Genomic DNA, 17,530 nt, shown 5'->3' on the forward strand with positions numbered 1-17,530 from the left:
GGCTGACAAGGGGCGGGGGCTGGAGTAATTGCAGCTTCTCCTGCTCTGTGGTGTTCACTCCCATACTTAGCATCTGCTCAAAGTTGTGTTAGGCAGGGATGGGTCAGTGCTGGCTTCATGCTCACGTGTCAGAAGAAACTGCAGTGAGTCTGTTTCACACTCTCATAGGGGAGGTGACTCAGTGCTGACCATGGACCCGTGTCAGCGAGCAGAGACATTCTTGTGCCCACCTGCAAACACTAAGCAGGAGGACCACAGCTTCCAACTTGTACTCGGAGCCCTGACCTGTCCTTCCCATGAGGGCCTGGGTTCTCTCTCTGTGTCCACACAGCTGGAAGCCTCCATTCTATGGCCCCTTTGATGGTTCCTGGCTCTGGCAGCTACTCAATTTTGTTCTCTGTTCTATCTTGTGTTTCCTGTTCATTTGGAGAACTTTCATTTCTCTTTTCCTACAAACGACTATTTCTACATATTTCAGAAATATAAATAGCAATTACTGGTATTCAGAGCAGCTAAGAGCTCTTGTATAAATTCAACAAATCTTCATCTTGACTGTGGAGTGCAACACCATGACCCTGTTATGTCTTAGCCCGGTCTGATAGTTGAGAGTGACTGATCCCTCTCCTGAGCCAGGAACCAGTGACAACTACCACTGCTGAGGACTGGGGCCATGACAACATGATCCAAGCAAGGAAGTAGACAAGGAAGTAGATAAGATGTTATTGTCCAGAGCACACAGGCAGTGGAGGATAGATGAATATTTAAATAAAGGTCATCTTTTTCTTAAAAATTAAACCTCTAACCCAAGTAAAAGTCCAGTAAAGCTTACATGCAGAACCACTGGATGAGGTGACACCTCTGCTGAGGAACAAGGGACATTGAGGAGCAGGAATGATTCAGAGGCTTGTTTCCAGGAAGGTAGAGTGGATGCTATTGAGAGAGAGAGAGAGGCGATAAAGGGGGCTGGGTCCACAGAAAGGTCACGTTTCCTTCCCCATTTCCCTGCATTTTCCCTTCAAGCTCGCTGTCACAGGGACACCCCCTAAACTTCACAGCTAGACGGTACACGTGTGTCCCTGCCATTCCGAGCTCTGCAGAACACAGGCACACACACCTTCCTGAAGTGTCTCCAGGGGCTCGGTGACCACTCGGTGTCTACAATGAGGACTTCACAGGGAGGTGCTAGTGGACAGGCTGAGGATGAGGGGACCCCATGGAGGAGGCTCTAGTGGGAAGGATGAGACCTAGGTCCCCTCACCTAGAAGGAGCATCTCAGGAAGGCTCCAGGTCTCTGTGCTGCTCCAACCTGGAAAACAGAGCCAGGCTCCTGGGGGCATTTCCTCTTCTTGTGGGGCTGATGTGACAACCCCGTGATGAGAAGAAACAGCCTCTGAGTGGCTACACCCTGTGTGCCTGTCATCAGCCTGAGGGCTCTGTGGTCTCCCCGACCTGCACAGGGGATCAGAGGGAGGACACGTCATGACTGCCACCCTCACGGTTCTGCTCTGCCTCGGTGAGCTGAAGACAGGAGAAAAGTTCTGGTGTGGAAGGGACCCCACCCCACAGCCAGGCCCTGGGCAGTGAGGGGACCTGTCAGGAGGCTCACAGGGAATAGGGATCAGCTTGGGACTCAGGGCCAGTCTCTCACAAGGACTCTCTTCCAGGGCTGAGCGTAGGCCCAAAGACCGACGTGCAGGCAGGTGAGTCTTTCCCCAGGAGGCCTGGTCCCACGTCCTCGCTGGGGACAAAGGGCCACTTTGAGCAGTTGGGGCTGGAGACAGCAGTTCTGGGCTGACAAAAGGGGGACATCTGGGAGGTTTGGGGCTGAGAGCTGGGCACTGGGAGTGGGAACTGTCTGTGACCCAACCTCTAATTTCTTCCAGGGACCACCGTCTGGGCTGAGCCAGGCTCTGTGATCCTCTGGGGGAGACCTGTAACCATCTGGTGTCAGGGGACCCTGGGAGGAAGAAGTTCCATCTGGATAAAGAGGAAATTTCAGTATTCTGGTACATGCAGAGGCCACAGGAGCCCAGGGACAAGGCCAAGTTCTCCATCACACAGATGACAGAGCACACTGCAGGGATATATCGCTGTTACTATTTCAGCCCCATTGGCTGGTCAGAGCATAGTGACCCCCTGAAGCTGGTGCTGACAGGTGAGGGGACGCTCAGGGTCCCACCTCACGCTTTGCCCTCAGGAAGGGGGTCTGTTCTCAAGGTGTCCTCTTCACAGCTCAGCCCTGGGGGAGTGAGGAGGTATGATCCCATTTACATGCTGCCTCTCCCTCTGTTAGGATCCTGCAACAAACCCAGCCTATCAGTGCTGCCGAGTCCTGTCTGGACCTCAGGAGGGAATGTGACCCTCCTCTGTGTCTCGGAGCAGGGGTTTGACAAGTTCATTCTGACTAAAGAAGGAGACCACAAGCCCCTCCTGACTCTGGATTCACAGCAACGGCCCAGTGGGTGGTACCAGGCCCTGGTCCCTGTAGACCCCGTATTCCTCAGCCACAGGGGGACTTCTAGATGCTATGGCTGTTACAAGAACACCCGAAAGGTATGATCACTCCCCAGTGATCCCATGGAGCTCCTGGTCTCAGGCGAGGGGCCCAAACCTATTTCCTTCATGTCTGTGTGGTTAGCTCAGGACCCTGTCCAGGATAGCTACCATCTAGAAAGGCAGTGGAAGGGGCTCTAAGGAGGGTTATCACGATGCGGCTCTGTCCCTCAAAGGGATGGGGAACAACAGGGCCCTCTCACCCCTGCCCTTTTCACAGATCTACCACCAGAACTCCCTAGGTATGTGGAGTGACATCCTTGTGGGGGCCATGGGGCAGGAGAGTATGAACAAATACAGGTCGCCATGAGAAGCTATCTCCAGGCTCTCAACCTTCTTTTCCTTTACCCAAAACTCTCAGGGGACCCTGGTCCCTCATCCACTGGACCCACCTCAACAGCTGGTGAGTCACTGGGGGCTCTTTTCTCAGAGTGGGCACAGACTACCCCAGGGCAGTTCTAAGTCTCTCCAAGCATCTAATGCCCCTAAGATACTCAAGGACAGGCTTGTGTCCCTAGGAGTGGTGCTGGGCATTAGGGAGAGATGCCAGGGTGCACCACGGGGCCCCAGGGGTCTGAGGCCAGCAGATGACAGGTGGGGAGTCAAGGCAGAGGGAGATGTTGGGGTGAAACCAACTGGCAGTGGGGGTCTCAGTGCTCCCAGAGGTGGTGACTGCACAGTTCCTTGTCATCTGGGCCTCAGTTTCACCCTGTGTAATAGAGGAGAATCTTCACTTGGATCTCAAAGGATATCTCAGTTCTGACCTGCAGGACGCAGCCCCACGTCTGCAGAAGTGAAGGACAGGCAATGTAGTGTGTTCAGGTGGCAGGGAAGCACAGAGCAATGACACAGGTGACATCCCAAGCACTTCCCTATCAGCCCTGTGTGGTGCTCAGCCTGTTCTTATCCAAGAAGAAACATTAAATTAAATAAAAATAAACACAGGCTTGGAGACCAAGCTCTACAAAACTGAAATCCCAGCTCTGCATTTCCTGGCCATGGGACCGTGGACAAGCCACATTCCCTCTCTGAGTCCCAGCGTCATTGTCTGTGAAATATAAATGGCTCCTGCTGTCTCATTCACAGGTTTGTCTGGAGATTTCGGTGAGGCCCCAGAAGTAGAAGCCCTCAGCATGGGTGGCCCCACCCTGTGCTTAGGAAATATCAAATCCCTCCTCATGTCCCCTCCTAGATACACACAGAGAAAAGTCCAGGCAGGCCCTGGTTGGGAGTGTGGGGTCTGTAGAACAGAGGACGGATCTTGGCTAGATATAGGAATTGAGGAGGGCACAGAGTCCAACCCACGCAGACCCTGGCTCTGAGTGGTCCCATTTAGGTCCCCCAAAGTCTCTGATGGGTTGGTGAGTAGAAGCCATGGTGTGGAAGTTGCACTGTGTGTCCCAGCTTTGTCCATCCTTAAGACAACCCGGTAGAAACAAAGCATACCAGCCTTCCAGATCTTGACTTCTAAATACTATCTTCTATTAGAATGAAGAGATTTAACAAGAATAGACTTAGACTTTTGAAGATGTTCTTTCTGTTTCATAAGAATTTTTTAAAATCATCCTCACGACTTTCTCATGTTACCATTTAGTCTGATTTATGTTGAATTTCAAAGGACCCAGAGTGGGGATCAAAGCCTCTGAGATCTCAATGCAACCCTCGGGGCCGGGCTCTGGGGTAGCTTAGAAGCTCATTTCTAATTTTGTGCAGGTGCTTCAGACCCCAAAGTTCAGACCAGAGCACTGCAGAAAAGGTAAATTCCCCTCAAAGTCCCTCCCCCGACTTCCCAGCTCTGCTTATGGCTCTCTCATCACTGCCTAACTCTCCTGTGTTCTGCCCCTCCACTGCCTGTAGCTTCTGCTCCACCGCTCAGGCCCAGGAGGAGAACCGATGTAACTGGGGAGGAGGTGAGGTCCTGGAGGGAGATGGGGCACAGGAGTAGTTGAGAGGGTTCTGGGCTTAGGGGAGAGGAAGCATGAAAATTTCCAAATCTGTGTGATGCCAGGCACATCCCTGACCCTCAATGGGCCTGTCCTAAGATTGAGAGAGGTGGGAGGGACCTCAGAACTTCAGGAATCTTGGCGTGAGATAGAGCCTTCTTGTTCTCCAGATACTCCCATGAGGGATCCCCAGCCCAAGGAGGACAAAGAGAAGGGCAGTTGGGTAAGCCCCCTGCCCTGTTCAGGGGCCCTGCACAGGCTCATTAATAAGGTGCATCCACGAGATGCTTCTCTCTCCTCCTGTCACTCAACTCTCAGCAGTATCAGACTTTGCCCTTCCTCCTGAAAGATGGTACATGCAGGCTGCTGAGGCACACTTCTCAGTGGCTTTTACTGATGCCACTTGGGCCTCTCCTTTTTGGTTCCCCTATTTGGGTCCTTTGTTTTTATATAGCACTTTCGTCAACTTTATTGAAAATTTATACTATGGGATTAGTTTGACTAAGCATTGCTTCGTGGCATAGAAAACCCCTTCCTCCATAAATCCTTAAAAGCAATATGTGGATTTAATTAGCTGTTAACTGTTTGTGTCCTTTTAACGGTTGGTTGTCCACGTCTCATAATGGTAGTGCTGCCATGGACAGTTGTACAGTTTGCGCACTGCACAATAAGACTTGTAGGGTTCAGGACCCTACTGGTGGGGTCTGAGCTGTGTGCCTTTTCTTATTCACACAAAGGCCCCCTATAGCCTAGCCCATCAATGCACATGGATCCTCTGCCTTCCTCTTTCTCTGTTTATGCTCTTCACTCTGGTCCCATGGGTTTTGATGCAGTGGAGCTAATGTGCCTTGGGTGCCATCACTGGCATTTGGCTTCTCCCACAGGAAGTCCACCCAACTATCTTGCTAACCTCACTGCGAGACAACTCTGTATTTTATATTGTCAAATTTATTTAACCCCAGGCATAGCTGGACCATCTCTATGCTCATGAACTCACAATTATTTCTAACCCTGACCTATTGCCTGAGCACCAGCCTCATCTAAATCCCTGTGAGCCATCTCTATTGTCTACCCAGCAGGCATTTAACACCACACATACAACCATTAAATCTCCCCCAAAATAGTTGTTTCTCACACAATGTTTACTACTTCCAAGAACAACCAGAAGTCTTTCTCAATTCTTTCCTTTCTCTTGTCCACCTCCCCAACCCCAACCACCAATGTCTAGAGACGTTTTGTTTGTCATAGCTGGGAACAGAGTGCCAATGGCATCTAGAGGCCAGGGATGCTGCTAAACATCCTACATGTCAAAGGACAGTTTGGCAACAAACACTCGCCTGGCCAGAGGTGTTTGTTCCTCTGAGTGGAGGAACTGTCATAGCTGAAGTACTTCCTTCACACTGCCTTTGCTCACCAATCACACCACCACTCCATTTTCTCCCTAACACTTGTCACCATCCCAAATTACTTGTTTCCTTGTTTGTGGGCTGTCCCCAACCCAGTGACCATGAATTCCCTGAATGCAGGGCCCTTATCTGTCTTCTTGGCCCCCTGGCAAATGCCTTGTCTCTCTGACTCTCTGTCTCTTTCTCTGTGTCTCTCTGTTTCTGTCTCTATATAGAGAGATAGATAATAGATGTCTACAATATATAGCATTTATAGAGTATGTGTACTCCCTCGATATATATGTATATAGTACTCATATATACACACATGTGTGTGTTCATGCATGTATATTGGGTGAAATGAGTGAATCATAAGCCTAACTGAATGTCCTTCAAGACCCCTCGTTCCCCATTCATCTGTTCATTCATTTTTTCAGTGACTCAACAAATACTTATTAAGAATCTCTATTTGCAAGTCTCTATAAACATGAATGAAGATATATCTGAAAAAGGGATTCTGGCTTCTGGGTGGAAAATGAGCAGAAGAGGGATGAGTGGAAGCGAGGAGAGTTCCACTCCTCACTGTTGTCCCCCATCAGAGCCCAGACAACAAAGACCCCCAGGGAATGACGTGTGCCTAGCTCAGCTACGGAAAGCTCAGACAAGGGGAGGTCATGGTGCCTTCCATTCTGTCAGAGGGATTGCTGGACATGAAGGACAGACAAGTGGGAGAGGACAGACAGATGGACAGTCAGGTGGACCCTTCCTGCTCCCAGTGCCCTGGTTTCTCCCCACCCCAATCATACACCTGCCTCTCACTCTACTGCCCACAGGATACTCCATCTGATGCCCCCCAGGATGTGACCTATACCCAGCTGAACCACCTGACCCTCAGACGGAAGACAATACCCCCTTCCTCCACATCAGAGGTACCCCCAGATGAGCCAAGCATGTATGCTGTTCTGGCCTTCCACTAACCCAGGAAGTGCCCGCACCACACACCCCAGGGAGGGGCCCTGGAGGGACCCCTGAAGGCACAGGAGCTGCCTCAATGGACACTCAGCTAGTGACCCTGAGCCTGGGGACCTTTTGAAAGCAAGCAGGACAATCCAAGTCCTTATAAGGCACCTAATTCTGTAGATAAGATAAATATGAGCCCTATATTTTTGAAAATAGGCCAATACACTTCTATATAACCAGCAATTGAGAGAAGAAAACCACAAACGAAGACAACTTATTTTACTTAAAAGAGAATGTGACTCTTGTACATCAGCACATATTTTCACATGACTGGTAATGCAAATGTTAAACACCAAAATCAACTGTCCCTAACGGAAATTGTTAGAAAGAAAAGAGAGTCTGGAACCCCACGGCCTAGGCAAACGTCTAAAGAAATTGGACAAAGAATCGCCAATTCATCCCATGACGGTGGGTGAATGGACATAAGAATGAAAAGAACATATAGCTATATGGAAAGAATCAAAAACAGAAAGATCAATTGTGTTAGTCTGGTTGGGCTGCCATAACAAAGGACCACAGACTGTGGCTCACACAATGGAAATCTATTCTCTCACAGTCCTGGAGGCTGGCGGTCCGAGATCAAGATGAGGGCAGGGCTCATGTCCTCTGAGGCCACTCTCCTTGGGTTATGGGTGCTGCCTTTCTCCCTCTGCTCACATGGCCTTTCACTGGTGTGTGAAAGAAGGGAGAGAGGGAGAGAGATCCCTGGGGTCTCTTCTTCTAAGGACACTAACCTATTCAATCAGGACCCTACCCTTATGATTTCACCTTAACTACTTTCTTAGAGGCTCCATCAACAAATACAGCCACACTAGGGTTGGGGCTTCGCCATGAGTTTTGTGGAGGGACATAAACAGTCAACAACATGCCACACTTGTGCTCCCCAAATTCATGTCCTTCTCCCATGCAAAGTACATCCATTCCATTTGTACAGCACCCCAAATCCCCACTCATTTCAACATCGACTATCCAAAGTCTCATCTACATGTTGTCTGCATCAGACATGAGTAGGTCTCGGGATGGAACTCATTCTAAGGCAGAATTCATCTGCAGCCTTGAATCTGAGACCCAGACAAGTTACATTTCCTTTGGGAATCCCCATTCCCAAAGGGAGAAGTTGCAAACACAGGGTGACGGATTTCAAGCATATTCCAGCAAGGCAGCATCCATCAAATTGTAAGTCTCCAGAATAATCTTCTCGGTTCAATGTTCTGACTCTCCAGGTTCTGTGGGGTGGCAGTGTCACCTCCATGGCCTGGCTGGGGGGCACAGCCCCTTTATCTCCCTGTGGGGGTCCCATTCCCAAGGCTTTGAGTGGAAGCCATCTGCCCTGTTGAAACCAAGCAGTGACCCAATCTTTGAAACCAAGGAGGCAGCCCTGGTGGACTCTGTCTTTGGGTCATTCTTCCCCTTTCTTGCGGAATAATAGCACACATGTACACACAGATAACTCTGTTATCCCATCCCATAGAACTGGAGCAGTCTGACACTTTTCATTCCTTTTGTCTATCTCTAACCCTTTCGGTTCAAACGGGCAGTGTTTCTGTTCCTACAAATCCATCACCTCTTTCCCAACGAACAGTCCTTCCCCACCTGTGGCATTCTCTCCCAAACACGCTTTCTCATTTGTGGCAATAGGGACAGCCGGGAAATTTCCACCTCTTTGAGTTCTGGGTCCATTCGCTTAGCAGTTCGTTCTTCCATTCATCCCTCACCTCCCAAGTGTCTTTGCAGGCACTCAGGACAACCCAGGCCACACATCAACTTTTTGCTTAGGAATCCTTTCAGCTAAAAAGGCAATTTTATGGCAAGTTCTATCCTCTAGAAGACAATTCAGCCAAGTTCTTTGCCACTTGATGACAGGACCGCCTTTTCTCTGTTGTCTAGAAGCATGTTCATTGTTTGTGTCTGAGGACTCGCTGGAATGTATACGACCATCCACATTTCTACTAACGTTCTGTTCGTATTCTCTGGGAAGATGGAGGCGTTCCCTCCACCTCTCTTTTCTTTCTGAGCCTTCACTAGAGTTGTCATAGACGTCCATCTATCTCCTGGCAGTCGATTCACAGGACCTTGACTTTTTCTAGCATGTACCTATTCCCTAACCAGTTGCTAAGCTGTTTCCAGGTCTTAGTACCAAATTTTACATTATTCTGCTCAGATTTCTATAACAAAATATAGATTGGGTGGTTTAAGCAGCAGAAATTAATTTACTCACAGCTCTGGAGACTGGAAGTCCCAGATCAAGGTGCCGGTAGGGCTGGTGTCTCCTGGGGGCTATCCCCTGTGGTTGCAGATAGCCCCTTCTTGCTGTGTGCTCACATGGACTTTTCTTGGTGTGAAAACATAGACAGAGATGGAAAGTGAATTATCTGGTTTCTCTTCTAATGAGGACACTAACCTTATTGAATCAAGACCCCACCCTTATAATCTCATTTAACCTACTTTCTCAGAGGCCCCACTTCCAAATACAGCCACCCTGGAGGTTAGGGCTTCACTATATTAATTTGGGAGGACACATGCATTCGATCCAAAGCATTAATAAAGCCAAAGATATTTACCACTGACTATTCTTAAGATGTATAAAGTCCTAACACCACAGAACAGAAAATAGAGATATGGCACCAATAACTCATATCAGGAATGAAATGAGACATCGCTGCAGATCACACAAACTTATCTAGTGTCAACCCTAAATACAAGAGGTAAACTGAGGCACGCTCCAATGACCAAAAATTGAGTTTATTTGAAAACAGCAGAGGAATTAAAATTTGAGACATGCAAACTGTAGCAAGCTATAGGGAGTCCATTGAGGTTTTAGGACAGGCTGCGCTTATGGGCAAGGAGTGCGAAGAGGATGGGTAGCTGCAGTCCAAGCAGCAACTTCACTGGCTTGAGGATGGGGAGAAGTTCATGGCGGACGTTCATTGGTCAAGGGTTATGTTTCAGGTTTCTGTAAATCAAGGGTTTGTGGGACACCGCTCTCTCGGTATTTTAGTTTTCCAGAGAACCCATATTGAGATTCTTCATTTCATATCCTCTAGTTCTATTTTAAAATAAAATATGTTCACAATGAATATAAGTGAACCTAAAGAAGAACTTTATCCAATTTTGATGAAATGGACTAATATCCCCCCCAAAAAAAACCTGTTTCCAAGATGGCCCCAAGAATAAAAAGAAAATCTGAGTCACCATTGAACTAGTAAATAAATTCCATCTGAAAATTAAAATCTCAAAAAATTAACTCCGGGCCCATTAAGATACCCAGTAAGTTCTTCCAAACAACTGTGGAAGATTAGACATTGGTTTCACAGACATTTTAGAGCAAACACATTCTCCAAACATTTATACAGGCTCGACTGAAAATCTGAGAAGTTATATTTTAAGGGAAGAACATCGTATTTAGCTTTCCAACATAAACTTAGAAGCAAAAACTTTTTAAAATGGGAGTAAGTCCGATCCTGACTTTACCACTCAATTCACACACAAAATGGGTAGTAGAAATATTTCAATGAAGACAAATTTTCAACAACAAATCAAAGCTGTAGCTCAAATCACTGCCCCATAAGTTTTCGGACCAGGAAGCCATGGGATCCGGAAAACAGCTCTGCCTGAGGACAGGGGCTCTGCGGAACAGAAACAACACAGAGGCTTGTTCCAGGAAGGTGGGTGGGTGCCATTTCAAGAAAAAGGGAAGTCCGTGAAGGGCCTGTGACCAAAAAAAAAAAGGCCACGCTCTGGGACCATAGAAGAGTCGTCTTTCTTTCTCCATCTCCCTGCATTTCCCCTGCGAGCTCACTGTCACAGGGTCAACACTTGAACTGCACAGCTGGACGGTAAACGTGTGTCCCTGCTGTTCTGAGCTCTGCAGGGCATAGGTTCCCACGTCCTCCTGAAGCGTCTCCAGTGGCTGGGTGCCCACTGTTCATGGCAAGAACCCCAGAGGGAGGTGCTGATGGATGGGCTGAGGGTGAGGGAGCACATGGGGGAGGCACTAGAGGGAAGGACAGGCCTTGGTCCCCTCACCTGGAAGGGGCATCTCAGGAAGGCTCCAGGTCTCTATGCTGCTCCAACCTTGAAACCAGAGCCAGGCTCCTGGGGGGCGGGGGTTTCCCTTCCTATGGGGCTGCTAATATGATAACCCCATGGTGTAACGGGAAGGGACAACGTCTGAGTGCCACACCCTGTGTGTCTGTCTTCTGTCTGGGGATCCATGGTCTCCCCCATGGGATGACCCAGAGAGAGGACATGCCATGACCGGTACCCTCACGGCCCTGCTCTTCCTCAGTGAGATGAGGATGGGAGGGAAGCCCTGGTCTAAGGGAGAACCCTGCCCTATGGCCAGGCCCTGGGCAGTCAGGCGACCCCTCAGAAGGCTCACAGGAAGGAGGGGTCTCCTCAGGACTCAGGGCCAATCTCTCATGGGGACTTTTTTCCAGGGCTGAGCTTCGGCTTGGAGACAGGCATGCAGCCAAGTGAGTCTGTCCCCAGGGGTCCCTGGTCCCGGGTCCTCACTGGGGACAAGGTGCCACTCCTGGAAAGCTAGGGATGGAGACAGCAGTTCTGGGCTGACAAAAGGGGGACATCTGGGAGGTTTGGGGCTGAGAGCTGGGAAGTGAGGATGAGGACTGTCTGTGACCCAGCCTCTGATTCCTTCCAGGGACTGTCCAGGCTCTGTGATCCTCTGGGAGAGACCTGTGACCATCTGGTGTCAGGGAACCCTGGGAGCCAAGGAGTTCCATCTGGATAAAGAGGAAAATTCAGTAATCTGGTACATACAGAAGCCATAGGAGCCCAGGGACAGGGCCAAGTTCTCCGTCGCACACATGACAGAGCACACTGCAGGGATATATCGCTGTTACGATTTCAGCTCCATTGGCTGGTCAGAGCGCAATGGTGACAGGTGAGGGGACGCTCAGGGTCCCACCTCATGCTCCGCCCTCAGGAAGGGGGTCTGTTCTCAAGGTGTCTCCCTCACAGCCCAGCCTGGGGGAGTGGGAAGGTGTTACCCCATTTATACACTTCCTCCCCCTCTCCTAGGATCCTACAGCAAACCCAGCCTGTCAGCCCTGCCAAGGCTGTCTGGACCTCAGGAGGGAATGTGACCCTCCCATGTGGCTCAGGGCAGGGTTTTTGCAGGTTCATTCTGACTAAGAAAGGAGAACAGGCCCCCCCTGGACTCTGGACTCACAGCGACAGCCCAATGAGTGGTACCAGGCCCTGTTCCCTGTGGGCCCCCAGCCACGGGGGGATGTTCAGATGCTATGGCTGTTACAGGAACTGCCCCCCCCAGGTGTGGTCACCCCTCAGTGATCCCCTGGAGCTTCTGGTCTCCGTGAAAGAGTCCTATCCTGACCCATCTCGGTTTTCAGGCACCAGACAGGTCACTGGGGTCTCTACTGGGAGGGGAGCCTCATGTGAGAGGGTGGGGTGAGGGGACACAGGGGCTCATGGGCCAGAAACACAGAGTGAGGACAGTGATACCTGGGAGCCTGGATGGGAAGGGGGTTCAGGAGAGGAGCCAGCTCCTGCTTTCACACTGGTCTCCAGGTATGCTTGAGAAGCCATCCCTCCTGACTCAGCAGGGCCCTGTCATGGCCTCTGAGCAGAGCCTGATCCTCCAGTGTCACTCTGACATTGGCTATGACAGATTCACTCTGTCCCAGGACAGGGCATGTGACCTCACCCAGTGCCCTGGCCGAAAGCCCCAGGCCAGGCTCTCTCAGGCAGACTTCTCCCGGGCTCTGTGACGGGCTCCGACAGGGGCTGGTACAGATGTCACGGTGGACACAACTTCTCCTCTGAGTGGTCAGCCCCCAGTGACCCCCTGGACATCCTGGCGACAAGTGAGGATCCAGAGGGTTCAGTCAGGTCCTGTGGCCCTGCCGGGGGGAGCCCAGTGGGTAATGGCTGGGACGAAGGATGTGGGGTCTCCAGGGAGGGAGATAGTGAGAGATAGGGGTGGGGGAGGGAGAGACTCAGAGGAAACATGGACAGAGATGTGGGTCCTCAGAGAGGCCTGGTGACCCTCAGGTCAGGACCAGATGGCAGGCTGCCCCTCATCCATCCTTTCTCTCTCTCTCTCGGACAGCTTGGTGCCTCACCCTCCCTCATGGTGCAGCTGGGCCCTACGGTGGCCTCAGGAGAGAATGTGGCCCTGCTGTGTCAGTTATGGCACCTGAGGGACACTTTCCTTCTGACCAAGGAGGGGGCAGCGCATCCCCTCTTGTGTCTTAAAGCAAAGGACAGAGCTGGGCTGTACCAGGCCGAGTTCTCCATGAGTCCTGTGACCTCAGCCCACGGGGGGACCTACAGGTGCTACAGCTCACACAGTACCTTCCCCTACTTGTTGCCACACCTCAGTGATGCCCTGGAGCTCATGGTCTCAGATGAGGGGTCCCTGTCTCCAGGAGAGTCTGGGAAAGTAATAAATGAAGGGATGCAGGGGGGACTCCACAGAGGTGGTCCTACCCATGAGAGGGTGGGCGAGACAGGACCTCCCACTCCTGGCCCCCATCCCAAATCCCCGCAGAGGCAGAGTAGGGAAGTAGTGAGACGTGGTGGCTCCAGGAGGAAGAAGGGAACCGACCCATCCTCACCTCCTGGCATCCCCATCTCAGAGCCCTGAGCTCTGTTTCCACTGGACACTCTCCTATAGAGAGATGCGTCCCTCCTTTGAACATTGCTCTGCATGGCCCCCTGTGCTCCCCTGAAGGCCTTCATGCACTCAGTGCTACCTAAGACTCAGGGGGACGTGCCAGGCTCTCCAAGTCACTGGGGTCCTGGCAGGACGTGTGTAGCCCACATCCACTCTGCATTCCTGTGCACACGTGTCCAGTATTGCTCTATTTCTGAGGACTTTTATACAGTATTTCAATATAAGAACTTACAAATTTAATTTATCTTATATGAACTCAAGATTCAAAAACAAATAATTGTACTCCCATTTTCATTGGGATTAGATTAAATTCATACAATCATCATGGAGAATAACTTCCTGTTAATATCAGGTCTCTCTATCACATGCATTCTCAAATGAGGTTTATTAATGAACTTTAGGATTACTTTGAAACTTTTTTTTATAAATATGAGTAAATTCATGACCTATTTTAAGAATTGTTCAACATCATAATTTATAAGTAGGTGTTTGAATTTTTTATACTTTCTAGATCACAGTAAGTACACGTGAGGAAGTTATTGGTTTGAGTATATTTAGTTCATGATCTGTTAACTTTCTAGAGATTCTCTCCCATTCGATTGTTTTTTCAACTGAGCCCTCTGATGTGCTGATACAATTATAAAAGCCACAGGTCAAAGGAAATTTCACCTTCTTATTCCCAAATTGTATACCTATTTTTCTTGCTCCAAACTCCACATGATAATGATGACAGAGTAAAATATTCTAGAACTTCCCCTCAGGAAAACAGCTTAATTCTCACCCAAAATTATTTCAAGGCAAATTTATTAAAAAATCAAAGAATTATTGGCCTGGCCATTTTGATCTGTTTTTCTGTTTCATTAGCATTTTATTGGGATTGCTTTCTCTTCTTGGTGGTTGAACATATCCTGAAAATTATCTTTCTCTTTGATTTATAACACATGAGACACATAACAAAGCTTCTTAATTTCAACTATTTGTATATTAACTCTACTGAAAAACATGATCTGAATTGTGCAATCTCATATTTATTTAGAATTTTTTCATGGATCTTTGTAATTAGTTTTGGTCAGTGATTTCTCTCTCCCTCTCTCTCTTCACTGTCCTGGTTTTTATAAGAAAAATGAGTAATAGATTAACATAATTTTCTATTTTTTGTGCTCACTCAATACTATAATTAAGCTTATTTCCTCCATTCTTTCAAGTTTGAAAACAAGAACTGTGGACTTCCTCATGTCTGGACCTTGTTAAATAAAGAGAGGGTAGAGGTTGTCTTTTGGGATCAAAATCAAATAATGACCCATCCATCCATGAAACCTTGCCAGACTTTTTAGAGTTTGTACAACAAAAGAGAGCGATAGATGACGATGATGGCACCTCCCCACCTGGACACTTGACCCTGACCTATCACCAGTTTACCAATGCACACCCCTCCACCTCCCTACCTCCCACCCCGTCCCAGCCGGCCCTTCTCCTCTGCCCCTCCCACATTTCACAGACAGGACTTATTCCTTGTTGATGAACAGACTCTGATCTTTCTGGGGACCTGCCTCCTTGTCACCTGTTTATATTTCAAGTAACTGATGTGACCTGTACTATATAGACTAATTCACATATACAATATATACATATATAATATATATAGGTATAGCTCAAATCTATGTAGATATGCAGCATGTGGACATATAATGTTAATATTTATGTGTAACTGTGTGTATAGACATATACTTATATATAATAAAATGTATCCATAATATAGTATAGGTACAATGTATCTGTAGTATACCACTGTATACTTAGTTACACACATGTCTATTGTTTTATAAAGATAAAATGTACATATCTACAAGTATATCTACAAATATTCATCCAAATGCCCATGTTTTTCATCTGGTAAGTCTATCTATCCACCATTGCAATTATTCCTAATTACATGAAGAGTGAATTAATGAAAGAATAAATGGATGAAAAGTTCCAGGTGACAATTAAAATGCAGGCCCCAGAGAGGAGGGTCCTGGGTGAGGTGGGGTGAAGCGGACCCAACCCCGATATTCACCCTTTTGTGCTCCTGACGATCAGGAAGCCCTAAAGCCAACCCCTCCTCCAGGGGTCCTGGGTCCCAGCTGTGGAGAAAGTGGGGGCTCTCAGCTGTATGGGAATAAGCTTATGAGCCTTGTGCCTCAGACTGAACACAGAATGCATGAAACTTGATCATTTCTGTACTGAGACCATTTTCCTCCCCAGTCCTGAGCTCTGGAACAGCTAACTGTCATCAGAGACCCTATGCAGGTTTTGAATTCAGATGACAAGGAGGTGCGAGAATCCAGTGAGGAGACACAGGGGATCTGGCAGGGCAGAGACAGGGCTCATTAAGGAATGGGACGGTGTGACAGGCTTGAGAGGAAAAGTGGGAGCACTGAAACCACAGAACCCACGAGGGAGGTCATGTCTCCCCAAGTCCTCACTCACATCCCCATTTCATGACCCCCAGGAGCAGCTGATGCCATCACCCCATCACCCACCTGACAGACCCCAAAACCAGTGAGTGAGAAACCCTCAGGACGGGGTGGTGCATAGGGTCACATCCTGTCAGGGGGCAGGTGCCCTGGTGTATATTCAGGATCCTAGGGGACTGTGGTCTGCGTGACCTCTGTGACCTCTTTGTCCACAATTCCCAGCCTCCCACCCCCAGGACGACATGCTGGGGAATCTCAACCAGATGGGCGTGGCTGCCTTGATCCTGCTGGTCCTCGAGGTGCTGCTGTTTCAGGCTTGACCCAGCCAGAGGGGACCCAGGAGGCAGCAGGAGGTCAGCGCAGGAGGGCACAGTGTGCCGCTGAATGCTGGGGCCTTGGAGCTCACCTGATGATCCAGGAGGTTCTGAGAGAAAATCTGCACCATGAGTTGGGAATTTTCTTGGGAGAATGCCCAGAGGAATGGGCATGGTTTGGGTGCAGGAGGACATGGATGTCCCTGTAGACAACTTCCCCGCCCTGCCATTAACAGCCCTTTGGTTCTCACCCCTATGCCAGAGGGTCCATCCACATGCCAGGTTTGGATCCACATCTGTACACACTACCTTCAGATAAACACAATGTAGTGTCTCCATAACACTGAGATTTTTTCTAGCCATAAAGCACAAAGTGCTGACACCTGCTGCAATGTGGGGTCAAAAATATGCAGCTAAGCGACAGGAGCCAGACAGAAAAATCACATTTCATATGATTCCATTATATGCAATGTCCAAGAGGAAACCCACGGAGACAGAAAGCCTATTAGCATTTGTCAGGGGCTGAGCTGGAGGACAAAATGGAGACTGGCTGCTTTGTGGATCATTTTGGGGTCATGAAAATCTCAGAAGCAGGTAGATGTTGCGATTGCAATGAAAGTGAATTGTGTACTTTAAAGTGGTCAATTTTATGTTATGCAAACTTTGTATCAATAAACAGACATGCAAGTGAAAAGGACATGATTCCCTATAGGTCTGCTATACTTTAGAAACTGAACTGGATCCCACTGAGTTTTATGGGAGGCAGGATGCCCACCAGGTCAGAGGTGCTCTAAGAGCCTCAGTGCTTGGGGCTAGCCACGGATGGGATTTACACTTTCATTCAGGCACTGGGAGAGTGTGGGATCCCAGATGGCTCCACCATTCCTGCATCCTTTAAATGTGTGCTCATATGCCATTCAACCGAGGATGTGTTACAGCTTCTGACTTACCTGATAGCTGGGAGGGCAGACGTGGGGCTTCCAAGGAGCTCTTCCTGCCAAGAGTCTCTTATGCTCATGTCATCCTCGGGTCACGAAAATGACACCAGACTAAGACTCATCATGTCTCAGGCTCTACTGACCCTCATAACAACCCTGAGAGGTGACATTGCATCATTTCTACAATAGGGAAACTGGAAGAGGGGCCGTTACTGGCTCAAAGTAGATGGTCCATAAATGTTTTTCCAGGTCGTAAATTAAAC

General features: G+C 48.9%; 2 protein-coding genes across 6 annotated transcripts in view; both read left to right on the forward strand.

Moving 5' to 3' along the window:
- The window catches only part of LOC120616471 (leukocyte immunoglobulin-like receptor subfamily A member 6), a 38,640-nt gene that overhangs the window by 12,234 nt on the left and 8,876 nt on the right, over positions 1-17,530 (forward strand). The gene's annotated exons all lie outside the window — the stretch shown is intronic.
- On the forward strand, positions 953-6,790 carry LOC120616478 (leukocyte immunoglobulin-like receptor subfamily A member 5). Its single transcript, XM_039879885.1, is given in 9 exon segments — positions 953-1,513; positions 1,665-1,704; positions 1,876-1,958; positions 1,961-2,155; positions 2,294-2,553; positions 4,267-4,309; positions 4,411-4,463; positions 4,667-4,719; positions 6,715-6,790. Coding segments are annotated over 8 exon segments (720 nt in total). The 5' UTR covers positions 953-1,479; the 3' UTR covers positions 4,679-4,719; positions 6,715-6,790.

The sequence above is a fragment of the Pteropus medius genome, unplaced genomic scaffold, assembly GCF_902729225.1.
Source record: "Pteropus medius unplaced genomic scaffold, Ma_sr-lr_union100, whole genome shotgun sequence".
Classification (NCBI taxonomy): Eukaryota; Metazoa; Chordata; class Mammalia; order Chiroptera; family Pteropodidae; genus Pteropus; species Pteropus medius.